Raw genomic sequence first — 27,491 nt, forward strand, 5'->3', positions numbered from 1 at the left:
GGGTGGTATAAAATATTAACATCATAATCTTTCAACAATTCTAACCACCGGCGTTGTCGCATATTCAGCTCTTTCTGGGTGAATAAATACTTCAGACTCTTGTGATCTGTATAAACTTCACAATGCTCGCCATAAAGGTAATGTCTCCACAACTTCAGTGCGAAGATCACCGCCGCCAATTCCAGATCATGAATAGGATAACTCTTTTCATAGTTCTTCAACTGGCGAGACGCATAAGCAATCACTCGACCACTCTGCATAAGTACACACCCAAGTCCACTGTAGGAAGCGTCACTATAGATCACAAAACTCTCCCCCGAAATCGGCAAGGCAAGAATAGGAGTCGAAGTCAACCTTTCTTTCAACTCCCTAAAGCTACGATCACATTCTTCGCTCCAAACATATTTAGTTCCTTTATGTGTAAGGCGCGTTAATGGAGTAGTAATCTTCGCAAACCCCTCCACGAACCGCCTATAGTATCCCGCGAGTCCAAGGAAACTGCGGATCTCTGGCACAGTCGTCGGGCGAGGCCAATCTTTAATTGCCTCTACTTTCTTTGGGTCAACAGCTACACCACCCTCAGAAATCACATGCCCCAAAAATGCGACCTCTCGCAGCCAAAATTCACATTTCTTCAATTTGGCATATAACTGTTTCTCCCGAAGAATTTGCATCACTGTTCTCAAGTGTTCTTCGTGCTCCTCATTACTTCGAGAAAAGATCAGGATATCATCTATAAATACCACTACACACTGATCCAATAGCGGCTTAAAGATCCTGTTCATCAGATCCATGAATGCTGCAGGGGCATTGGTCAGCCCAAACGGCATCACTGTAAACTCGTAATGACCATAACGAGTGCGGAACGCTGTCTTGTGCACATCTTCTGGTTTGATCTTCAGTTGGTGGTAACCCGATTGAAGATCAATCTTCGAATACACTCGTGAACCTTGCAACTGATCAAATAAATCATCGATTCGCGGCAATGGATATTTATTCTTGATTGTGATCTTGTTCAGTTCACGATAATCAACACACAGTCGAAGCGTTCCGTCTTTCTTCTTTACAAACAGAACTGGGGCTCCCCACGGTGATACACTAGGCTTCACAAAGCCTTTATCCATCAAGTCCTGTAACTGAGCTTTCAACTCTCTCAACTCAGCAGGTGCCATTCTGTACGGAGCCTTCGAAATGGGCGCCGTTCCGGGAACCAAGTCAATAACGAACTCAATTTCCCGATTCGGCGGCAATCCCGGTAACTCCGCAGGAAATACATCAGGAAACTCTCGAACCACTGGAATATCACTCAGTGCTGGAAGTTCCTTTTGAGTCTCCACTACAGTCGCCAAATAGGCCGCACATCCACTACTAATCAACTTTCTCGCCCTCGTCGACGATACAGTCAGTGCAAAGAGCGAACTCTTGCACGCTCGATATACAACTTCCTTCTGCCCGGGTTCACGAAAAGTAATAACTTTACTTTCGCAATCAATCGTGGCATAGTACTTTGTAAGCCAATCCATTCCAAGGATCATATCAAAACCTTTCATTTGCTTCAACACTAGTAAATCAGCTGGCATAATCCAATCTCCAATCTGCACTGGACATGCCGCACACTCCTCGTGAACACTAAAAGTGTGCTCAGGAGCATAGACCTACCAAGCATCTGGTCTATCCGAAATCTCAATATCATGTGTTCTAGCAAATGAACTACTAATGAAGGAATGAGATGCACCAGTGTCAAATAATGCACAAGATCTAATACCATAAAGCAAAACAATACCTGCCACGACATCGTCGACCACGGCAGGATCCTCTGCCTGAGCTGCAAATACACGTCCACTCGGTGCAGATCGAGGTGTCTCCGTATGGGTGCTCGATGCAGGTCGGGGTGGCTCGTACTGACGCGGTACAAAAGAACGTCCAGCTGACATAGCAGGCGGTAAACCAGAACGCTGTCTAGAGGGTGACTGGGCTGAAGCTGTCGACTGTGCAGATGATGCTCCTCTCGGGCAATCCCGAATCATATGTCCTGGCTGTCCACACTTAAAACATTTACCTTCCCGCTGTGAACAAGCCGTCGCCCGATGATTCCCGCCGCAAATCACACATCTCTGCGGTCCCTGATACCTCTGCTGTGGTCGTGGATACCGAGGGGGCCGTTTAGAGCTCGACTGTCCCCCGGCACCACTAGTGGTCCTCTTTTTCCCTTTTTCCCTTTCTCGTTCTCTTTCAAACGATTCGCGTTCATCACGCGCAATCGCATTTCCACGTTCAATCCAAAGGGCTCGATCTAAAACTTCCTCAAAAGTTTTCAACTTCAGAGCATTAACTGTCCTGAATATGTCAGGTCGCAACCCGCGCTCGAAGTACTCCGCCCGATCTCGATCTGTATGAACCATACCAGGCACACAGTTCACCAAATGAGTAAATTCCCGTTCGTACTCCCGTACCGAACGGTTCCCCTGTCTCAGCTTGCGGAAGTTTTCCTTCATTTTCCTTTTATCACTGTCGGGAAAGTACTCCATAAATAACATCTCTCGAAACTCCTCCCAAGTAAGCGGTGGTAGATATGATGCCCGCTTCTTCTTGGTCTTTTGCCACCAAATCTGAGCATCCTTCTCAAAACAGTGCGCTGCCAACGGAACCTTGTCCCTTTCCAAAGTGTAAAGGTCCTCAAACAATGCCTCCATCGCTGTAAACCATGTCTCCAATACCCACGGATCTGCTTCTTTCCCGTCAAACATAGGCGGATTAAACCGCATAAATGTCTCGAGTACCTTTACAAATCGCGCACGCTCAGCCTCTGTCGCAGTCACATCAGAATCAGAGGGCCCAGAAACCATTGGAGGAACAATCGGCGGAACAGGAGGCACGGTCGCCGGCGCCTCAGATACAGGTACCTCACGACCCCCAGGTACTGCCGTTGTCGCCTGTCGCGACATTAAATCCTGTATACTCTTTATATGCTCCTCCTGTCTCTGCATAGCCCCGACTAAGGCGCTCACCTGAGCACGCAACTCCTGAACCTCATCAGACCCAGACTGCTCTGGCACCTAAGAAAGGGATGCCGGAGTGGATCTCGTCGCACGTCGCGGTGGCATTTCTCCTGAAACGAACCATTTACATTAGTAACACAAAACAAATCAGGCGAAAGCAATCAAGCGTATTTATACTCAACCTTAGCTTTATGTTGTTGGCCACCAACATAACTCTTTTTAGTTGCATATAATTAACACTTGGATCAGCCCCTAATTAACATTAGAGACTTACTAACAACTAACCCAATTTGTTTAGCTTTCGCTATCAATAAATTCACGCCACTCGCGTTCCTAGTCCCTAGGTTTCCAATCCTAAGTCCCCAAGGTCATCCTAGACTTTTACTATCACTTGCTCTGATACCACTTAATCTGTCACGTCCCGCTATCGCCAATTTGGTCGATCCGGCCCGTACACAGACGCCGGACGGACAGAACCTCCTCTGACCGCCCAAGGCTCAACAACAACGAGTACATGTATAAAGAATTAAACAACTTCCAGAATAACATTTCAGTATACATGGCTTGCACGAGGGCAAGCAACAAACACAAGTGATAGTAAACTAACTATACAATGAAATTCACTGTAATTTAAAACTTTACATAACTGAAACATTTAGTTATTTACAAGCTCTTTAATACATTCATTTACATGTCTCTATACATCAAAATGGATGACATATGAACTCAAAATGATAACCACTATACTCTGGTGTCAGCTAACTAAGCTGCAGGGCCCTTGCCTCGATCCTCAGCTACAACACTTGCACTGGAACCTGTATGGTTAGTGGTGTGAGAACTACAGAAAAGTTCTCAGTGGGTTCGGCCGCCGACCTCGCCGACTCACCCACTAGGTCTACTTAGGCATATGTAGGTAAGAAAAGTAAAGCAGATAGTAACCAACTATATGTAACTACTACAATGCCTGTACAAAGCTGAAAGAAAGCAATATATGAAACTATAAATATGCATGCATGCTTTCACTGAATTTACCCAATTCATTTTGGTTAACCCTCTGGTTAACAATTACTCACTGACGCTATCCCAAATATCGGGGAGACGCACCTGCACCCGACGGGATTGTCAACTGGGGGAGACGCACCTCCTGGTCCAGTAAAGATGACTACTCCGGAGCTCATCGTTCAAGGAGGAGCGACCTCACTTGAACCAAACAAATGTGAGTATGATCTGATCCTCCTTTAGAGGATTCAACAATAGACAATGTCACACTTTAACTCTAACTAGCTCTTGATGCTAGTTTCATAATTCCAATGTCGATGCTAACCAAATCTCTAGTCATATGTCACCAAGTTCACTATTATTATAGTCCATACATTCATAGGGTTCTATGTCCACATTCTAAGGTTCACAAGTTCCTACTGTCGATAGAAATTCACATTTTCACTTGCACAATGCCAATTACCCTATAATGCATGACTAAACAATTATAAATATGCTCAATGAAATATAATAGACATAAAAGGTGATTCAAAGACTTCGGATAGCACCACCCACCTGTAGGGATGCTAACAATTAGAACTCACGTCTCGGGCTGAATCCACGAAGGTATCACCCGACTAGATGCAAATAGAGCCCAAATGGCTTCTATCGTAGACAGCGCGTCGTCAACCTGTCGGAAGTCCATTTAGACTTTCGGGTATGAATAACTTTTATATGTACAGTAACGGAAGAAATTAAACTAGAGTCCTCGCTCATATTCTACAAGTTGGCATTTCCAAACTATAGAATGTTGATCAAAGTTGATTTCAGCACTAAACTGAATTCTAGGCCATGCTGAATTTTCAGCATTATATCTCTTCTTCGAATAACTATTTAACCTCGAAGCTCAGCTGAGCTATGATCAATTTCCATGCTAAGTTAATGTTGAAATCAACTTCTTTTACCATCATTTCAGCATATACCAATTAGCTCACTCTTAGTTCCAATACTTAACAGATTTCTATATTGAAATCTGCTTCTTATCAGCTCTAGACAGCATATAGTTCTCAACTTAATTCATTTTAAGTAATTAGTTGGACTATAATCCAATAAGGAATAAACTTACTCTAACTTGCTGCTGAATCAACTTGTTCCACGCATCAATTGGCCTTCTCTTCACTTCGGCCAGCAATGACAACAAGACTTCAGCTCCGATAGCCTAAAGTCTTAAGTTTGCTACTCCTTGACTATGAAGTGCTCTCAGCTTCACACAGCTCCAATTAACACTCCTCAGCTTCACACAGCTGATCCCTGGATTCGAGTAGGCTCCAACAACCAAACTTCGGCTTCAATCTGAAATTCCAGCAGCAAATACTCATTCCTTCTAATAATTCAGTCTCTACTTAAATTCTTGCATATAGACATACTACATGTAACTCGTTTCTAAGGTAAGGAGCTTCATAATAATCTAATATGGACCTAACTTACCTCAATTCCAAACTCTCTCAGCTGATTTCACAAACTTGGCAGCACTAACAAGCGCCCACGTCACTTCGGCCCCTAGCAGCAGCTCAAAAACATATAAGTATTACCTCCAAGGTAATTTCCTTAATTCTAATCAAATATTAGACTAAGAATACCTCAACCAGATGTTGAATTTGCTTGCTCCCTGCATCGAATGGCCCATTCCTGCATTTCGGATCAGCAGGCTTCAACTTCAGCAACTTTCTATTCCTAGCAGTCAACATCCTTTGGTAACTCCTCTTGAAGGTAAGTAACTTGGGTAGAATCAAATATCAACTGAGACTTACCTTAATTTAGAAACTTCTTCTAATTAATTCCAGCTGTAAAAGCCTTCCCTGCTGTCCCCAACAGCAAGAAACACTCAACTTCAATCAACTCAAGAACACCTAAGCTGTCAGCTACATAAGGACTATATAAGTATCCTCTCTACATGATTAACTGAGCTAGAAAGAAGTACTAGTCATATTTACCTTGATTAGATGCCTTCTAAGTCTTGTAGTAACTTCAATCAGCAAAAGTTTCTTGCTGGAATCAAGTTTTCTTCTCAGCTCACAAATCATTCAAGCTGTTACTTCAACTTCTCCTTTTCTTAGCTTAGACAGAGAGAAGGAGCAGAGAAAAAAATGATAAGTATGAAGGGAAATGAACTCTCTGCCCCTGGACATGTGTATTCCACTCAGGGGAAAGGGATAAGAGTGAAAATTTGCACTTTAACCCTTTAATTTCCAAAAACTGCATTGCAGTCCAGGGTAGCCGCAATTCTGTACCGGTACAGATTCTTGTACCGGTACAAGATGGCAGCAGCAGCATCAGCAGCAGCAGCATCAGCAGCTGCTTCACCCCCTCCTTCCTCTAATCCAATTCATTCTAATCTCATTCAAACACCTCAAAAACATTCCAAATGAGCTTCTCAAGCTACCCAATTAATTTGGAAGCATTAAATTCTCCATTTAACATTAACTTGATCATTTTTTATCAAGTTAACTCAATATTTCAGCAGCAGGTGTTCAATCTCTTGTTTCTCTCATGTAATTCACTTGGATCTTATTCGGACACATCCAAAATCATCCAAAGAAGCTTTCCAAGCCATCAAGTTCATTTGGAAGCAATTCACATCAAATTTGGCATCAATTGGACCATTTTTGACTAATTGACCCAAATTTTCAGCATTAAGTAGGGTACTGTAATGTGCTGCGGTCCGGCGGCCACGGCCCACATTTTGCCCGGGGCGAAACGGGCCGCGGCCAGCCCGGCACGGCCCGGCTCCAAAATCGGGCGTGCGTGCCGGCCAGACGTTTTGGACGCCGGCCTACGCGGGCCCCCCGGCCCGACCTGCACGGGGCCGTGCCGGCCCCGGGCACGGGCTTCGGCGCCAGCAGCTTTTTTATTTTTATTAATTTTATTTATAAATATTTAAATTCTTTTTAAAAATAAAATAAGAATATTAATTTTTTAAAAATAAATATCAGTACAAAATTAAAATTTAAATCTATTTATAAAATATTAAACTTTTAAATTATTTTCACTTTTAAAAATTTGGACCAAAATACCCTCCCAAGCAGTCAAATTCTTTAACTGTTTGGGAACGGGAAAAAAAACAAACCCCATTTTTTAGTCCAAGCCCACTCCCAATGCCACAGCCCAACTCTTTGACTTGTTGGGAGTCCCAAAGCCACAACCGCGCATGGGATTGGAGCTCCCAAGCATTGGAGTTGTGCGCCTTGGAGTTGGATGTACGCCAACTCCGCAAGGCCCTGCGACTCTGCTGGGCCCGGCTCGGAGGAGCCTGGCCACGGGCCGGCCTGCCGGCCGGGCCGGGCTGGACAGTCTAGGCCCGCACGGCCCAGGCGCTATGTCGTGGCCGGCCGTGCCGGGCCATCGGGCGCGGGGAGCAAGCCCAGCACGGCCTGATAAACCTGGCGCGCCGGGCCGCAGCGGCACGTTACAGTACTCTTGCCGTGGCCTGGCCCGGCCACTCTCCGTGCCGGGCCGGGCGGCCGCGGCCGCCCGCCCGTTTGACACCCTAGATTAAGGTAACTTGACAGTTGGACTTCTTTTGCCACTTCGATCCATTCTTATTATTCCCACACTTCAAAATATGTCAACAACTGATACATCGATGAACTGCTAATTAAAGTTTAAATAGGCTTAATTTGCATTTTAGCATTATTGTGACCATTTGATCACAATTAGCTCGAGATAAATTCTCAATGCATTTACAATAATATATATATATATATGATATATATATAAGTATATTATATATTATATATATATATAAATATATATATATAATATAATATATATATATAAATTACCTATACATTAATTATCATGATAAAAACTATATGTACCACTCCCTTTAATTTGAGGAGGAGTGAGGCCCACTTTTTTCTTTTTTCTTTTTTTTTTTTTTACTTTTTCTCCTTTTCTTTAGATTTACTAGGCCTAAAGAGTTTTTTTTCTCCCTTTTCTTTACCTTTTGGTCTTCCACCCTCTCGCTTAAATTTGCAAATTCGAATTTTGTTATGTTTCAATTCGGAGTCAATTATTGATTAAAAGTGATATATATATAATTTATATATATATATATATATATATATATATATATATATATAATATAATATATATATATATATTCGGTTGCCGACAGACACTTTTCCGGCATCCGGCACCTCCGGCCACCTCCCGTTGGTGGGCACAACATCTCTGAGCATCTGTGCTGGTCCGTACTCCCCCAAATTTCAGGTATCTGTGTCCTGAACTGCTGTTTGCATCAGTGCCCGCCATGTGTTCGGTAAATTGACCATTTCTTGTTTTGGCTTTATGGTCGAAAATGGGAGTTCTTAGGAGCGTTGCAATCGTGAGGAAATTCCCTACACGATGCTCACCTTGTTGACGTGATTCTTACGCTCGGTGGAAGCCCGAACCTACGATGTACTCGAAATCGGCTCCGCGCGGCCAATTTTCGCTCTCCGACGGTCGGCGATCATTTGGGTGAATACTTTGTGGGTTCGCTGCAGCCAGAGGAGTGCTGACAAACCCCGTGAACTGCTGCTCCACTTCAGATTGTGGAAGTTTGGTAAATTGTTCAAAATCTCCTTTTTATTACTTTATTGCGTGCTATGTGCGGTGACATTATGTATGCGGCTTTTCGACGTTTTTCACGTCGCGTAGAGTGTTGAACAGTGGTGTTTAGTAGACGTGGTTATTCGGACTTGTGGTCCGAGGTTCTAAAACCGTATTTATTTTAAAATTAGGATACAAAATTAATTCGTATTATACCTGTACCGAATTTTTGCCGAACCCGAATTAACTAACTATGGTTTATAGTTGCATTGTTGCTAATGCTAGTTCATATTCATACGAGCCTACTAGTATATATTATTTTTCGAACAATATCTGAATATGCATCTGCGTCATATATGAATTCGAAAAAATATCCGACCATGTCTAAAATACTATATATAATAAATTAATATATATTTATAAATAAATATATATATATATATAAATATATATATATATATATATATATATAGGCCATGGCTACTATACTATTATGAGTATTGGAGCGCTCGTACTCATAAGTTGTTTTCAATGATGGAGCTTCCAAATCGACAATCCACTCCGTTAAATATGATCTAGAGTATTTGAAACTTTTAGAAAATAACTTTCGTAAATTTTCGAAATCATAATAAAGTCCATCAAGTGGGCATAAAATGAACGGTCAAAATCGAACGACGTCCCAAACAAAGATGATCGGATCCTTTAATTCAAGATCGGAGTTATTGATCTTTATCTATGTAGTGAATAGAATTTTCTATCAAAAATTCAACAAATTCCGATTCTTTTACACCGTTAAACTAGCAAGTATCCCATACCGGCCGTTAAAAATTGTCAAATTTGTGACCTCTTGATCGTAAGATAAATGATGTCGAAAAATTATAAAATTTGATTTCTAGAAGTTTTAAATGCTGTAAATAACGTTTAACGGTGTGGATCGTCGATTCGGAAGCTCTATCACCGAAAACAACTTATGAGTATGAGGGCGGAAAACGAAAACTCGATTTTTTTTTTTTTTTTTTTCAAAATCTGTAAAATAACTTTTCCAAAAAAAAATTTGCGGACAACCAAACATTTGAAAAAAAAATTTCAACCCCTCCGAAATTTTTTTTGGAGGGGTTTTACAGGGATCCAAACGCACCCTTAGCCATTAAGCTTCAACCTAAAACCCTAATCTTAATCAACTATTGCTCTAAACCCTAATAAGCCTTCTTCTCCAAAACCCTGATCTTATTAGACAATTGCTCTGAACTCTGCTCTTCTTGGTTTACTTCTCTCAATTTGTTAGGCTCTCTCTCCCATGAGGTGAAAATGCCCTCGGTTCCCAATAATGTTTCCACCCAAAATCAGCAGAGTGGTGGGGGAAGGAAAACTCAGGACGATCGCCGAAATCAACAATCGTCAGCTTGGTACCAGTTTCTCGGACTTTTTTTTTAACTCTTTAATTCTTGATGTCGTTAGTTTTGTCGATTGATTTTGATTGAATTTTTGTGCGGATTTCATTGTTAGGAGGCAGTGGATTCTACAGCAGAGGAAGTCCTTACCAGTCGCTTCAGGTTTGATTTTTTATCGTGAATTTTCTTTATGTTTTTAAGATTTGAAGCTTTTCGTAGAATGTTGTGTGTTGTATTTGATGTGAGGACAAAGGGACTTTTATTTTCTTTGTTAGCTGATTTTTTTGTTTGTCATGGATGGGTGTTTCAGTCGAGAAGTGGATTGTGGAGGAAGTGAAGAAGAATGACACTTTAATTGTTGTTGGAGAAACCGGAAGTGGGAAGACGACGCGTGAGTTTGCAATGAACTTTGCTTATTGGTGTCCTCTGTTGTTGAATGTTCATAATATAACAAACTTTTGATATCTTGTTAGCGAGAAGTAGTAGCACTGACAAATAGAAAATGCATTGGTATTATATGTTTGAAGAACAATTTTATTGATCAATTTTGTGGTATAGCTATATGTCCATAAATTATTATTTTCCTTGTTCTAGAAATGCCTTATCTCCATTGACCTTTGATGCTTAATCTTGCCAGTTCTGGATTCATGAGCGAAGTTGGCTCCGTGGATGCTGTTTTCACTAGGATTTCTTCCCTAATTAGCTTGTATATTTAAACTTTTTTATCGTTGAAAAGGATTGTACATCAAATTCCATTCTTTAATGGTGTTACACCTAACTCGACTGTTGGCCACCACTATGACCAGATTTTCTCCACCAATTGTGGTTGACTGTTGACCTCCCTTGTATTTATGCTATGGCTTAGTTTATGGAAAGATGTTATTGTTCATATGCAGATAGAAGTGTGATATGGTCATTTTAATATTCCTGATATTTTGATGACTATATACATTAGCAATGCCTCTCGCGCTACTATCGTCAGATGCTTGACATTTTTAGAATAGAAATTGTCACTTAGAAAGGTGCATGAACTTCAGATTCACTATATTACACACTACAAGGAAATGCCCAATTTCATTATATTATTCAACTTATTCTGATTTCTTAGGATTTTTAATGAGCTAGCTTTCATTTTGTCCTTATGCATTGTTTTGCAACTTCGCTATGTTGAAAAAATGCTTTACTAGTAGCCTGATATCTGCTTCCTTTTTGCTGCCTTCTATTGTTTTCCTACTTCAGCGTTGTTTACTTTCTTGCACTGGCTCATATATGTATTTCTTGCAGAATTGCCACAGTTTTTGTACAATGCTGGATTTTGTCATGATGGGAGAGTTATTGGCATCACACAGCCTCGTCGAGTTGCAGCTGTTACTGTTGCAAAGCGTGTGGCTGAAGAATGCAATGTTGAGTTGGGCCAGAAAGTTGGGTATTCAATTAGATTTGAGGATGTCACATCTAGCAGTACAAGGATTAAGTACATGACAGATGGTTTGCTTCTGAGGTAGTTTCATTTGATAAGTGGTTTTTGCATTTTTAATGAGTATTACAATGTTTTCTTGTTATACGTCATAGAGAACCGGTAATTCTTTGATGACAAACATGTCGTGCTTGAGGCTAGTTTGGCTTTAAATTTTTTGTATTTAATAATCTTTTCTGTTGATTCTTCTGATCTTTTTATTTCAGATTTTACAAAAAATTCTGATTCCAACACAAGAATATAAATTTGGTCTAGTTATTATAATTGCGGCACGGAGAACATTGTAGGCGACTTTATGGTAGAAAATCTAGTGCATTAGTAATGATGTTTCTGGCATGGTAGGGATGTGAACGGACAGAATAAATAGTATCATACCCTGATTATTGGATGGACTATTTTAATTATTCAATATCATGCCACCAGTTTGGGCAGGAGTAGACCGTTGGAACTTGAGTAGAAAATACTTCAGGAAGGAGCATATGTATTAATTTAAAATGTATGAGAGTTCTCTTCGATATTTGTGAAATGGTCATATTGATGACATTGCTCTTATTTGACGGCGTCCATGTCTATGGCTGATGAAACTCGAGCATTTGACATGGATTTTGATCTAACATCTAGTTATGCTTTTCTTTTCATATAATGAGTATTTTTGTGCTATCTGACCTGAATGCCTTAATATTTGCAGAGAAGCACTGCTGGACGCATATTTGTCTAAATACAGCATCATAATTGTGGATGAAGCTCATGAAAGAACAGTCCACACAGATGTCTTGTTAGGCTTATTGAAAAATGTACAACTAGCTAGGTCAAATTCTATTGTTAAGCAACATAATTGTGGAGATGTGGACAACAACACACAAAATCACAACCAAACCTCCACTTTGCGGGCGTGTCAGGCTTTGAAGTATACTCCTTTAAAATTGATTATAATGTCTGCCAGTTTGGATGCTAGAGGTTTTTCAGAGTACTTTGGTGGTGCTAAAGCAGTTTACGTTCAAGGGCGACAATACCCTGTAGAGATTCTATATACATATCAACCAGAAAAAGATTATCCAGATGCCACACTGATTACTATCTTTCAGGTTTATTGACCTCTTATTTACATGGTGATCTTACTTTCTTTTATTATGCTTTAAACTGCAAGCTAGACCAGGAAGTTTGCTGTCCTTCTCTTTTATTTTCAAGATAAAACTACTTCCTTATCAATGGAGGGAAATGGGTTCTTTGAAGTTTCATCCATGTTGACGAATAGAATAACACCCAATGCAAGCCATCTTGAAAAACATAGAAAAGGGCTCCAATACGAAAAAAAGTGGGCACCTATCTTACACACACTTAAACACACAAAAAAGAGAAAAAAGAAAAAAAGAAAAAAACTAGCTACCTTACAAAAAAAAAGAAAAAGAAAAAGAAAAAGAAACACAATTTATGAAATCAAATTATCTTTCTATTACCGACTGTCCCTAGCGCAAGTGGCAAAGGGCTTTGTGGTTGGTACCCGAGGTTCCAAGTTCGAAGCCTAGTTGCTTTACATTTTCAACTAAGTTTATTTCTAAAAAAAATAAACGAAGCGGATAGCACGTTGCCTTTCTCTCAAAAAAAAAAAAAACCTTTCTATTTTCTTGATGTTGTTTTTCGAGCTTTGGATATATCCTTCCATTTCATGGTGTCTCCATGAGCTGTTCATGTGTCATATGGAAGCTGATCTATGAAAGTTAATCTGTTATTTATAAGTATTATCTTTTAGTCTTAAGCTCATGCTTGTAATGTTTCTTTCTTTCTTAGATCCACATAGAGGAGGGGCCTGGAGATATTCTTGCATTTCTAACTGGCCAAGAGGAGATTGAATCAATGGATAGACTTATTCACGAGCGAGTTCGTCAACTCCCTGAAGGCAGTAATAAATTAATCACTGCTCCTATCCATTCCTCTCTTCCTTCTGAGCAGCAAATGAATGTTTTCAAGCCTGCCCCATCCGGCTTTCGCAAGGTAAGTCTAATTGCTATCACCAAAAAGAAAGATTTTTCCCTTGAGCTTTGATTTTACTCTGAAATTTGTATTAGTTTTTGTTTACTTATGACATGAAGTTACTAACGCTATATACTAAATCTAGGGTTTATTTATGTCATGACTTACTGACCTGAAAAACTGAATCAAGAACTTATATAGTTTTGTAACATTATGGTAGCGTAGGTATATATCTCGCTTTTGTTCTTTTTGTACTAACAGAAGCTAGTGAAGGAAAAATTGTAGACTTCGTTTAGTTTATAACATTGTAGTAGTGTGAGCTTTATCTGGTTTTATCACTTTACAATACCGCAGAGAAAAGAAACAAAAGAAACAAAATGTTAGCATTCCTAGCTATACAGGGTTGCCTGTATAAGCTATTTATTTTTACCTTGTAGAAGATCTTTTTCCCAAACCAAGTGCTACCAAGCCTTTTCTTGTCACATTTTGCTATATAATCTTATCCTTCTCCCTTCTCCCAAGACAACTATCACTTCAATTAAAAAATAAAATTAGAAGATTGGAATCATTGGATCATGCAAGGGGAATTTATATATAGAACTCTGTTGGCTATGTAATACGGTATCTTATAATTGATTGTCATGTAGAGTGAAAATTAAAAGAATGTCAAATAGGATGCTCTGAGGTTTTAGAGCTGATGTAGCATTTATTACATGTTTTCCTTTTCCTGTCAAAGTCAAGTGTGGGCCAAATTTGTAGGCAATGAAGAGTAATTAGGGAATATTGAAGGGTTTGTCATGCACTTTCTCTGTTTCCCTCTTATTGTGCTTTCTTCCTCTTTGGTCTCACTTGATTTGGATAATAAAAAAACTAGTGACACATCAGATGCATAACTTAAAAAGTAAAGCATCAAATAGGCCAGATTTCGTTCGGTTCGATTGTACGTTATCTTATATAGCAAACTAACCTAATGCTTAATTTCAGTAGATTGGTTATTCATTCTATGAAAGTCTCCATGCACAGATGGTAGGTCTAGTCTCCCATTTGGTCAGATGTGGTTTCTGCTGATCCTCTTGGTTTTGAGGACCAATAAACATGACTTAATAATTTTGATTTCTGATTTTTAAAGCAGAGTCGAATTGACATAAAAACCTATATAAACAGAAGTTTGAAAAACTGATGCTTTTGTATGGTTCACATGCACTTTCTAGATTGTAGTTGCGGGCTCAAATATTTGTCAACGCCTCAAAGGTTGTGCAGAAAAATTTCTCTCGGTTAAGGAAAAAATTGAAACTTAATAAATTTAAATTAAATGAGAAAAGCCAAATAAATAATTCAACACAAATACTAAGCATCATAAAACAAAAAAAAGGGATGCTGTTAATATGATTTATAACTTTAGATTTGTAGTGACTAAAATATTATATGCAGTTATATTTGGAAGCTTGGTTTTGATGTCTAAGCTGGGCTTCTGTTTAGTATGCTAGGTTTCTTTTATTGTGCTACATCTTTTCCTTGGATTATCTTATTTTCATCTTGTTGTTGGTTTATTTGTTTTGAATTTGCAACTACAGGGGGTGTTTTCATGATTTTTGTGGCACTAATTGTTTTATTCGTTTCTTAGGTTATTCTTGCAACAAATATTGCTGAGACTTCTGTAACAATACCTGGTATAAAGTATGTCATTGATCCTGGATGGGTGAAAGTTCGTTCTTACAACCCAGTGACAGGAATGGAGTCATTAACCATCAGTGAAATCTCAAAAGCACAGGCTCTTCAGAGGAGGTAAAAATGTTAGGCATTTTCATGTTTTGACCTACAGGATGATGATAAGAATTTGGTTTCACCTATTGGATATCACCATTGTTCATAATGCGTTTTTTTGTCTAATTCGGCTAAATATTGCTGTGCTAGAGTAATCGTCTTATGATGTGCGTATTTGTCATGTGTCATATTTTTGCTTTAGGAACTGTTGATTTTCATGTTTTGTTAATATTTACATTTTGGTTATAACTAAAGATGTTAGTATTGTACTTATTAGTTAATAATTATATGGAAGAGAGTGCTAATTTGATCGCCTTGATTTCGTTTTTACTTGAATGTGGGCATGTTGTAGCCTGATGCTATCTTGATTCGTGGAAACAAAGATTTATTTCTTGGTTAGATCGACTTCAAAAATCCTTCTTAGAGCCTTGAATCTTGACCTGGCTAGTTGTTTAGCGTTTTCATGTGAATAGCAATTTCTTGATTTGTATGGGGCGTTGGATGTCATCAAATCAATGCTATTCACTAATGAATGAATCCTCTATCAAAAGAGGTTTTTCATCCCTTTGACGTTGCCAATTTACTATTACATTTTTGAATATGCCTCGTTCATTACTCTACTGTCGGTAATGAAATTGTTTACCAATTTACATGTATTCTTATTGTTCTTTCAAATTTTATTGCTTCAAAACATAAAAAAATAGAGATGCTAAATGCCATTGAAATCCTTTTCATGCTGTTGCTGAAAGCCTGTATATCAGTTGTCTAAATTGTTGCATATGATCTTGCATGTGGTTTACTTGACCTGACCAGAAAGATAAGTCAATCTGTTTGTTTACTAACTTGCTTGATAAATGACTAGGATATGAAACTAAATATTTTCTTACCACACTTTGTTCGTGTTGCATGTAGTGGTCGCGCTGGTCGGGAGGGCCCAGGGAAATGTTTTCGGTTGTATACAGAAAGTGCCTTTAGTGAACTGAAGGATTCTACAGTTCCAGAGATCAAAAGGTGCAACCTTGCGAATGTTGTACTACAGCTCAAAGCCCTTGGGATTGATGATATATTAGGGTTTGATTTCATGGAAAAGCCTTCAAGGTGAATTCTGATATCTTTTTTAAGATGTATGTTGTCTATGGCTTGGTTTTCTGAGGGGCTGAAGTCTTGGCTTGGTTTTCTGAAAGAAACACTCCCTTTTCACCAAAGTTGGAAAATTATTTCAGTCGTTCCAATGCTTTTCCTTCTAATGGAAAGACCTTCAATTTCATTAATGGGAAATTGAATTTTATCCATTTTCTCTGCTGTTCTCCAGGCAAACTACCTTCTTACATCATGGGAAAATGAAACTTTATTAAATTTAATCACTTTCATTAGAATAATAACCTTGTGGTCAGGAAGCTGCTTTACTTACACATGGGAAGCTGCTTTTGAATTACACATTGTGTGCACGGAAGAAAACAAAAATGTCCTTACTTTGGTCAAATATTGGAAAGCATTCCTAATTTGTTTGAGTGATTTGTTCTGCTGAATGTTTCTTGGAGGTCTAATAATTTCTTACGCTAGTTACCAATATGTTTGATGTCTTATTTGCAGGACAGCTATAGTGAAATCTCTGGAGCAGTTGCTCCTACAAGGGGCTCTGACGGATGACTGCAAGCTGTCAGATCCAGTTGGCCATCAAATGGCCAGGCTTCCTTTGGACCCTATGTACTCTAAGGCACTCATCGTGGCCAGCGAGTTCAAGTGCTTGGAAGAAATGTTGATAGCGGTTTCAATGCTTTCTGTGGAATCTATTTTCTACTCTCCTCGTGATAAGATGGAAGAGGTATGCACTATAGTGCTGGATATATTGACAAGCTGAGTCATCTACTTGGGTGACTCAGTTTAGTCTATTTAGCTTCTTTTTCTTACACTTTGGCTGGTGCCTTTGTATTCTCGCTTTTACTTATACTTTTAGCTTCAGGCACAAATAGAAAAGATTGAAGTTATTGGTGCGGCAAGAAACTAAAATGAGATTCAAAGTCCTAAAAGAGAAGTTCTTATTTGGAATTTCTACTTCTTTTACAGACAGAAGCTACATGTGTCATTTTTATGAAGTACTTCCTCTAGTAGTACAATTTAAACATTGATGAGTGCTTCCTCTTGTAGTACAGTTTAAACATCACTTCATCGAATAGTACTATATCCCTGCAATACCACCAAAAAGACCGTTATTTAATAATGCCCTATGTATCATGGATGCGGCTATAAGCCTCGCTTATCCGTATCAGACACGTGTGTCCATGTTGGACTCATGTCCAATGCTGACGTGCCATGGATGAGCGTGGAATCCGATGAGGACGCGTGACACGCGTCTATGACGCATCCCATAAAAAATATATTTTTTTATTTTACTATTTTATGTGTATATTATGTAAGATGATTATATTTTGGGTTTTTGATGAATGCTTACGAACTCTTTTTGGACGATATAAATAAATTATGTATGATGGAGAATTTCTTTCTTTAGTATATATGAACTATCAATGTGAATTTTACCAACTTTAATTCGTATGAGAAATATAACAAATATTTAGCAAAATTAATATTTTATATATAATTAACATATATTATTATTAATGATATGGGGCTTTTGCTTATATTCCCCTTACTATTATTAAAAATTTTCAAGTTTAACCCTCAATATCCAAAATACCCTAGAGGGAAAGGATATATTTGAAGGAATTTTTTGAAAAGAATAAGGGCATTTTGGTTATCTAGGGATAAATATGATATATTTGAACTTTTGAAAGGCATATTAGATATTATCCCTAATAATATTATAGATATTATTAGCTATGTCCGTGTCGTGAGCGTGTCCTAATTTTAATTAAGTTGTTGAGTCAGCGTGACCGAGTTGTGTCGTGTCCCGTATCTCGTATCCGTGCTTGTATCCGTGTCCTTGACGCCTAGATAATGCCTAACACGGCTGAATCACATAAACTGAAACTCTGGGAAACTATTATGGACACATGTATCCCAATATATGTCTTGAATCATATCCTGATATTGTACTTTTTTTACATGAAACAAAGAAGAATTATATGCAATAATCTTATTTTAGTTTCATTTGTCTTATTTCTTGCATAGGCAAATGCTGCAAAGAAGAGATTTTCAAGCCCCGAAGGGGACCATATTGCTTTGGTGAATGTATATCGGGCATCTGCGGAATGCTTGGAGAAAAGAAACAATGCAAAGATGAAAGAGAAAGCGGTGGAAAAGGCTCTAAACAAATGGTGCAGGGAGAACTTCATCAACTACCGTGCTCTAAGGCATGCTCGAGATGTTCACAGGTTAGCTGCATTATTCTCGTCCTTATTTTTGGTTACGAAGGGCTTACCCTTCTTGATGTACTTGCATCAGCGTTTCATTTTCATTCAAACATTTGTCTTCATTCAACTCATGTATCGGGAGATAGTACTGTTTTGAATGAGGGAAAATTGGAGTAAATATTTGGCCAAAATAAATGCTTTGGGAGATATTTACCGATTTGCTAGGCAATTGTGGCCTTTGTGATACCTGAAGATGGGAGCATCAAAAACCAACTTACCGAAGAAATTCAAGTTATTCAAAACTCATTAGATGTTAGATTTGCATAATAGCTCGTTGTAATACTTGGCAAATGTTTTTTGGCGTTGTTGTCATTCATCTGATATTGTCATCAGTTTAGTTCCTAAAGCTGAAAATTGGACCTATTTTTTCTTTTATTTTCAAATTTGGAGGATGATCCCTTTGCATAACTTGTTTATTCATTTATTTTTTTTTGTTTTATCTTTTTGCAATTTCACAGTCAAATCAAAGGGCATGTAGAGCATATGGGCCTTGTTCTGTCATCATGTGGGGATGACATGCTTCAATTCCGCAGATGCCTTACTGCCTCTTTCTTCCTCAATGTAGCAAGGAGAGGACCAGATAGATCATACAGGTTTGTTTTTAACCTACAAGTTAACTTAAGGAAATTGATGTAAAGCCACTGAAAGAGAGAATATTGTGGTCTACACACGTGGTCAATTGTTTCTTGGTCGGCGGACTAGATATATTATATAGGTTTGTTTTTAACACCATAGAAGTAAATGTAAGGAAATTGATGTAAGCCAATGAAAGAGAAGTTTTTGGTCTTAGTCACCTGGTCATTTGTTTCATGATCCAATAAGCATCTAGTCAATCAACCCAATAACAGCACAAACTAATTGCATTTCAATATTTGTTGCATATCCTGGGTAGAATACGAAATTACTTGAACTGAGGTATATTGCTCTGCGCCTTTAACATAAGCAGTGGACACCCTAAGCTCACTTAAGTGCTTTCCTACGGTTGTTCAACTCCCATTGAGACCAAACTTGGAATTGTATTCTCCCAAAGCAGCTGCTTTAATGCTTTATACTCCCACAAAAACTGTAAGTGCTAGGAAGCTCTACGCTTTCAATGCTATAGAATGGCGGTGGAAACCTCTACTGGAAAAACTTCTCACCTGATGATTCTGAGGTGGAGGCTTCCCACTGTCATTTCTCAGTGCCGGAAGATCGGAGTTTGTTCCAAGTGCTTTTGAATGTATTGAGCACTGTAAAGCATCAAAGTGTTTCCAAACTAGTCTGGACAGTTTAGCAGAAATATCAATGCGGCTACCACAGATAATAGCCGCAGTGACTTTTCGTTTAGAATGAAAAAGTAGCCATGTTCGCTTCATGGTCCGACTTAATGGAATTGATGAAAGGAACGATAACGAAACACTTAAATTAGTGCAGTTGTTGAGTGCTTCAATTTAAAAGTTGAGAACTTAATTGAAATTTACTTGCATGCTCATCTCAATAGAACCAGTGCGTGATTTCTCGAATTATGTATTCTTGTTTAATCATTAAGATTTAAGTATGAAAGTTTCATTGACTATCTGAAGCCATTTAATTTCTGTTACATGTATGTATATGGTCTCTGTTGGCCTCACTCCCAATGTTTTTCAGGACTACGGCTAGTGGTCAGAGCGTGCATATCCATCCTTCTTCGGTATTATCTGAAATAAAGCCAAAGCCGGATTGCATCATCTTCAACGAATTAGTTTACACAACTCAAAATTATGTCAGAAATGTGACGAGGATAGATCCATTGTGGTTGCCCGAACTAGCTCCTCAGTATTATGCTGCTGAAAGTTAATCTTATTATGTTGTATTTATTTCCATTGCCTCAATACAACTTGGCAGCATAGATGTTTCTTCCTTTCCTTGTATGATATAACATTTTTGTATCATTATTGAGTAATTATTTAATGCATCATTGATCTGGATGTGAAATGTGAATTACATTCAGCTGGAACGGGTTAAGTTGTTTAGTGCCAAGGGCATAACTTAATCCTTTACCAACTCACCCAATTGAAGTTTTCGGACTATTTTCAGCTGATGATTAATCCTTTCTTCTTCTTCTTATTCTTCTCCTTCTTCTACTTCTCTACAGCCATCTGCAGTTGGCTAGAAACCAGAAGCACCTTTCCTTTCCTTCTCCTTTCCTGCTGGCTGGATATGCGCATCAACACCTGCAATCCGACAATGCAACAGCAGCTGCAGCTAGGCAATCAGCATTAGTGGCAGCCTGGCAGCAGTCAGTGCAGGATTTCTGAGGGCCCAGTTGCTGGGATCTTGTTTCTTTGTATTCTTGATGAAGAGGAGAGCTTGAGGAAAGAATTAATTCAGCTAATTTGTAATAAGTTGAGTTCAACTACCGAATTGGTGATTAGTGCTGAAATTTTTAGATTCGAGCTGGACTTTGGACAATTCTTTGATTTTGATGACATTCTTTCGGAAATCTTCTTTTTGCCGAACTTTAGAAGAGTTGGGGACAAGCTTCCCTTCAGCCAGAGCTAGAGAGGAGCCTGCATTATTGGTTGTGTTGGTGTGATTTTCTTTGGGTTTTACAAACCAAAATGAGAATTGCTGGAATTTCTATTGATTCTCGAGTTTTAATGGAATTTCTTATATTTAGTCCAATTACCTAAGCCTGGATGACTTGATTTTGATCTTCGCTTCATCTACGACTAGTTGGGATCTTATTTGAGCTGATTTGAAGGTTAGTAGTGAGGGGATTTTGGTTTTACTCGAGTGCCAACCGAAGTGGCCATATGCTGATTTTATCATTGTTAATCCAATTCCAACTTATTGTACTGTGATTTATTGGTTTAAATTGGACGTTTTCAGTGTTTTGGAGCTGAGGATCACCCAGGTTACATTCCCCTTTCCTCCCTCGGGTTGTGCTCCTTCCTACGAGTCATAGGAGCTGCAGCAACATCAACATCAACATCAACATTCTGCATCAGCAGAATTTCAGCAGCCTGTAGCTGAGTTCAAGATGGAATTTTTGGAGATTTTGAAATCAAAATTGCTGGGGAATTGGTTGTTTGCATTCTTGGTAAAGAGATGACTTGTGGAGTGTTTTAATTCAGCAATTGACCTAGTATGTTACGTTTAATTCTTGATATGGTAAAGGTCGCTAAAATTCAGGTTCTATGCTGAATTTTGAGCCAGCTGAATTCTTGAGGGAATTTCTTTTAATTTACCCATAAATCTAAGCTTTAGAAAGATTGGGAGTGATCTTACATTCATCTAGAGTTGGTGGGAATTTCGTTTGAACGGATTTGAAGGTCAGATATTGCTGAATTTCAGCTTTCATTGTGGTCTTCATTCGAGAAAGAGATTTTTGGTTGAAGCTTAGTTCTTGGATCTTATTCCACCTTTGAGCTAAAAGTTTATGGTAATTAAGAGACCAGATGTCACGCCCCGGGGCCAATTTCAAAAGTCTTTTTATAATGAATATAATTTTTTGAAATCAGAGTTGCGGAAAATATGCCTTTTTTTTTTTGAATTCAACTTAGCCCACGTGACGTACAGACCCGCCACAAATACAAAGTTCCTCTGACCGCACGAACAGAGTCTCCTTTGTATTTGCACAGTGTACTAACAGCAACATCAGAATCACAACCACAATCTACATTCACCAATCCACAAACAATCCATGCAATGCATTTCCATACAGCTAGCAATCCTTAGGGATGATACATGCCTCTAAACACTCCTTAGGAGCTGGATGATGCGATGCACAATACAACAGTCATCCTATTTAAAAGTGCTTCCCACCCGAAAGCTTTGTTTTTAAGCTCTATTTAATCATTCATAAAACCATTCGAAAAAATATTTTTAAAACTGTTTCTCACTCGGAAACTTCATTTTGAAAACCGACTACCTCGAGGGATAGAAAGCCACAGTGCATAAATACATAAATCCAAAAACCAAATAATCATAAATCCCCAATTGCATGCTTAATAGGAAATCATCAACTCAGACAGTTCACAAACATTCAAACAGCAATAGTGATTATCTAACTAAACCATTTAATTATTTAAATTACTAAAAGCGAAAATAAAAGTAACCCGGTGACGATTGCTACCGCAATCTAATTAGAACGTCCTCCCGTCGCGCCAAAAGCCAACTCCTTATCCGAACCACCTAGAAAAAAGGGGGAGGTAAGAAACCACAATCAAGATTTTCCAGTGGGTACGACAGAGCCACGAAGGAAAATCGTAATTACCGAAAAACAGAGGTAAGGTAAACAGAGTACAGGTGCTATGATACGAAAGAGAACTACTGTCACGCCCTGAGACCGCCAGTTTGGCTAATTCGGGCGCGTCAAACAGACGCCGAACGAACAGCACCTCCCATATCCGCCCAAGACTCAACCACGAGATCATGTACAAGAATTCGCCCAGGAACAATTCAATGCATACATGATCCAATCCAACAAGGAGAGAAGCACCACAAGTGCTATACAACAAAAGCAAGTAACACAAGTATACACACAAGTGCACAAAAGAGAGATTCTATCTATTACATCCATTCATCCATATACAATCGATTTACATCTACATTTGTATCTTCCAAAATATAGGTACAAGTTCATCTCATCATAATATAAGTATGAATACAACTCTTCAAAAGCACCTCACCACCTATACATAATCTCTGCTCTCATATATATATATAGAGTGCTACTAATACAAAAGGAAGGCCTCTACTACCAATAGGGCGCTATGCCCTTACCACGGTCCTTGCCCGGCGCGCTCGTGCTCGGTCCTGCAACACAGTGGGATGAGAACTATTGTCCATAGTTCTCAGTAGGTTCGGCCGCCGACTCAGCCAATCTCCCCACTAGGTCTAGTGGGCACAGGCAGATAGATAGGTAGATAGACATGTGAAAGCAGTAACGACATAGTAAGAAAGCTACACTACTATACCCAAATCATATATAGATGCATGCACAATGTGATAGGTAATCAGCTAACATGCTACTATGTCCAAGAAGTAATGCTATTTTCTTGTTCATCCAATCTCTTGGTTTACCCGAAGGTTCGCCCACGACTCACATAGCCATCTCGTAAGGTAAGGAGACTCAACTCGCTCAACAAACCCGAGACCGTCTGCGGGACCCCATAAGGCTATCCCTCGGAACCCCATAAGGCTATCCCTCGTGTGACAAACTCCGGAGCGTACGCTTATGTGGAGCGACCACCACAAGTTCTGAACAGACATGTGAATATGATCCAATCCTCTCAACTCGAGGATACCCTATCCACTAGGGCTAATAGTCACTCGGGAATCCACCTATCCCAATGTTCATATGCAAGTGTTTAACTACACTAAGTTCTTGTTCAATGACTCATCACTAGGAAATCCGCCTATCCCTAAGTTCACACATCAGTGTGTCACTCTACACTAAGTTGTATGCCACTCGTTCTGTTATCATTTGTTAGTTACATGCTACTCGTTATGTCTTTATCAAACCATCGAGTCCATCTCTTATCTCAGCACTATAGGATTCAATGCCTCGACCTAATCCTTATCTATCCATTATATCAAGCATTCAACTCACATTATGATATCATCTAGGAAGGTATAAGGAAATGGCAATGCACATATTATCCTACCATGCATATATGTAAGAGATGCAAGATTTCAATGCACTAGGACATAAAGAGGAGCCCGGTTGTTTCGGGATGACACCACCCACCTTCTGGCGTTGTCACGATTCTAGAAATGCGATTCGGCGACTTTACAACGTCGTATCGGCCTCCCAGGCGAAAACGAAGCTTGGAAGGTCTCTTTTGCCGATAACTTTGCACAAGTTCGACGAATCGTCGAACTGACTTCGCCGACACGTCGGAAAGCCTATCAATTAGGTTTACACATGATCTAATTAAATCAAACTCTTACTTTTAGCAAAACCCCATTTTGGAGCCCTAGATTGCTACTAATGCAAAATACTCGAACAAAGCCCTAGATTCATGCATTTAGCATCAATTAGGCATGCTAGGATTCCAACTAATCCATTTCTAAATCTTATAATCCAAAATCTAAAAATCTACCATTGTAGCTCAATGGAGCTTACCTCTCTAGCTTGCTCTCAAGGTGGAGAAGATGATGATGAAGATGAAGATCCTTCCCTTGGCTTCAATCTCCACCAAATCCTCCTCCTTCTTCACCTTCTAGAGAGAGAGAAAGAGCTTAGAGAGAGAGGGGGAGTGTTTTTGGTGTAGGGTTAGGGAAATGAGGAAAAGAGAGAGAGGGATGGCCCTCAAGTAGCCCTCATAATGCACAATTGCTGAAAACCCCCTCCACAATGCAAGTTATGCACAGCCCAACCCAGGGCATTTTCGGGTACAGGGATCGGTCTATCCCTAGAGGGACCGATCCCCGAGAGCAAACTTTGCGAGCAGAGTAATTCTGCCAATTTTACGCGTATGGGGACCGGTCCTTCAATCTTGAGGGACCGGACCCCGAGAGCGATTCTGTGTGTAGCATTTTTCTGCCGCTCACCAAGCTTACGGGAACCGGTCCCTCCGCCAGGGACCGGTCCCCGAGAGCAAATTCTGCAAGTATGCAGAATCATACCAGCTTGCTCTCCGAGGCCCTTTCCAATGCACTTTATGCATTTTCGACGCCTTCGGCCTCTCCGAAGCGTGCCGAACTCAACTTCGATCAATTTCGATGATAAGGGACAAGTAATAATAACTGCTACTGTAAGGAATACAATGCTGAGCATGCCTCAAGGTAACCAACTCAAAATTGTACCCAATCTGGTGCCTGCGATATTGGTCCGCAGACCTTAGGCGTTGCTTGTCACATTACCTGCACCGACTCGTGATTCATGCGCTCACTGGACGACCTATCCGGATAGTACACCCCTGGTCGGTGGCCAAACCGACCTGGTGTCAATGAATACACCGAAGTGCTGTGACTGAATCATGCTGATATGCTCACTGCGAGGCAGAAAGCCGGTGCCTTGGCCGAAGCCAAATACAAGGGCGTACAATCCCAAACCACGATCAATTAGATCAAAACACACGACAAAGGAGTCGATGTGTTGCCTGGACCCAAGGTCCATAGATATACAAAATGTGCAAATCTGCTCTACATGTCTATCAACAACTATCATCATGAAATCAATAAGATATAGATGAACGAACGATAAACAAAACAACCGACATGTAGAGACTACAATGCTGATAAAGAAGAACAGAGGAAGGTGAAATGATCTCACCGACTATCAGCTCGAAGCACCCACATGTACTAATGTTGCGCCTGTCTCCAAACTGTACACGATCATCAACCGGACCTACGAAGGTCCACCGGGTTAGTAACCAACCCACAAAACCAGAATACGTGACTCACAAACCCCACACAAATCCCAAATATCAGTTTCCCAAAATCGATCACCGTAACTCGCCGGAAGCCCTGAAAATCACACCGGAACGCCGTCGGGACCCACTAAGTGTCCCGAAACTCACCGACTCATACCTCGAGTCACCCACTGTCATAAAACACATCGATTTGGATATCTTGGTAGCAAACACAAGATAACACAACCAAACAATTATCACCGGATAATTATTCGGGTTCAGGTCCGAGTTTCCGGAAGTGTCAATTTCGACACCGGAACCCACAGTCGCTCACCTGTCATCTCCAAACTCACGATATGACGATGGTGACTAGCCAACAAGGCTTAGCGGCTTAGCGACACAACTCAAGGCAAACAAACATCGTCGGATGAAATCCAAATCGAAACCGCGTTCCGCTGGCGAATTTCGCCGAAAAACGCACCGAAATCAACCTCCAATTTTCGCGAAGGCTAACGGACCTTGGATGATCAGTTCAGAGGTCACCTACCACACGTACGTACTGCCCACAGTAGCCACAATATGCACAATTGCATAAAAGTCCCTACATTTACATAAAATCCTATTGTTTTATGTAAATGAGGTGATTTTGTGGCTCGTTAACGCAAACCGAGGACTTCTGAGGTCCGCGAGACACGTACTGACAGGTCTCGATGTGCCGGAGGCCGTGCTCACGATCCGGAGCAAAACGCCTCACTGTGGGAGGCGCAGGAGCGATCCAAAAATTCTGCGAACCGTGCGCACTCGGGGAAAATCGCGCCGAAAAAGCCAATTCGGAACACGTTGATTCAAAGTGAGGTGAGCACTATGATCAGAACTGATCAGCGATCACCATGCTCACTTCCAGAGGCATTGGGACAGCCTCAGATCACCAGAAAAATAAGCGCAAACCCAAAACCATGCACAGACAGCATTAAATGAGGCTCACCGGGCAGAGGAGCTAGGATTCGGCCGGCGGCGGCTCGGCGGCGGGAGCGCCAGCGACAGGAGGGTGCGGCCAGTGTGGGGAGGTCGCCGCTCACGCGAGACGCCGGCGAGAGGCGGCCGGAGAGGCGGGCGGCGATGTCCTAGCCCATTCAAGGAGAGGGGAGCTTGGGCTCGGCTCCTCCGGCGACGGCGACCTCGGGGCGGCGCCGATCAGCGGCGAGGGTCCCCCGGGGTCATAAGGAGGAGAAGGGAGGCGGCGGGCGACGGCGGCGGCCGCCCGCAGCTCGGGCGCAGCCGCCCGAGCTCGGCTCGATCTGCAGACCACGGCGGTGACACCCAAGGCGTGTGGCGGCGGAGGCGATCGCTCTAGCCGCACCGGTGGGGGCCGGAGGGTCGCGGGGGTGGTCGCCGGTGCGGCTCCAGGCAGCAACGGTGCGGAGGAAAAATGGCAACTCAGCTCGACCCCCAGCTCGGCCCCCAGCTCGCAGGGTCGTCGCAGCGCGACGACGGTGCTCGGGGCGGCTGAGGCCGACGGCGGAGGTCGCCAGGGTGGCGGGGGCGGCCTCAGGTGGTGGCGGTGCACGAGCTAGGAGCTACAAGGTCACCTCGGCCGAGCAGGCGCAACTAAGTCGCAAGGTGGC

General features: G+C 40.7%; 2 protein-coding genes across 9 annotated transcripts; one reads left to right on the forward strand and one right to left on the reverse strand.

Moving 5' to 3' along the window:
- On the reverse strand, nt 1,656–2,987 carry LOC109717570. The gene has a single exon (XM_020243416.1). It carries the CDS (start codon nt 2,985–2,987, stop codon nt 1,656–1,658), a length of 1,332 nt encoding a protein of 443 aa, XP_020099005.1.
- LOC109717721 (pre-mRNA-splicing factor ATP-dependent RNA helicase DEAH10-like) lies at nt 9,712–21,713 on the forward strand. Of its 8 annotated transcripts, XR_002218266.1 has the most exons (14): nt 9,712–9,976; nt 10,077–10,123; nt 10,272–10,352; nt 11,246–11,462; nt 12,127–12,523; nt 13,227–13,430; nt 15,034–15,194; nt 16,086–16,271; nt 16,767–16,998; nt 18,303–18,505; nt 19,003–19,137; nt 20,171–20,430; nt 20,658–21,266; nt 21,395–21,713. XR_002218266.1 is itself a non-coding variant. In XM_020243599.1 (12 exons), exons 1-12 carry the CDS (start codon nt 9,879–9,881, stop codon nt 20,358–20,360), a joined length of 2,151 nt encoding a protein of 716 aa, XP_020099188.1. In that variant the 5' UTR covers nt 9,712–9,878; the 3' UTR covers nt 20,361–20,497. The 8 variants fall into 8 exon arrangements, 7 of the variants coding, with proteins under 7 accessions (XP_020099188.1, XP_020099189.1, XP_020099190.1 ...); XM_020243599.1 differs by lacking the exons at nt 20,658–21,266; nt 21,395–21,713 and having other exon boundaries at nt 20,171–20,497; XM_020243600.1 differs by lacking the exons at nt 20,658–21,266; nt 21,395–21,713 and having other exon boundaries at nt 10,080–10,123; nt 20,171–20,497.

This window comes from Ananas comosus, linkage group 11 (genome assembly GCF_001540865.1).
Source record: "Ananas comosus cultivar F153 linkage group 11, ASM154086v1, whole genome shotgun sequence".
In the NCBI taxonomy this organism is placed as follows: Eukaryota; Viridiplantae; Streptophyta; class Magnoliopsida; order Poales; family Bromeliaceae; genus Ananas; species Ananas comosus.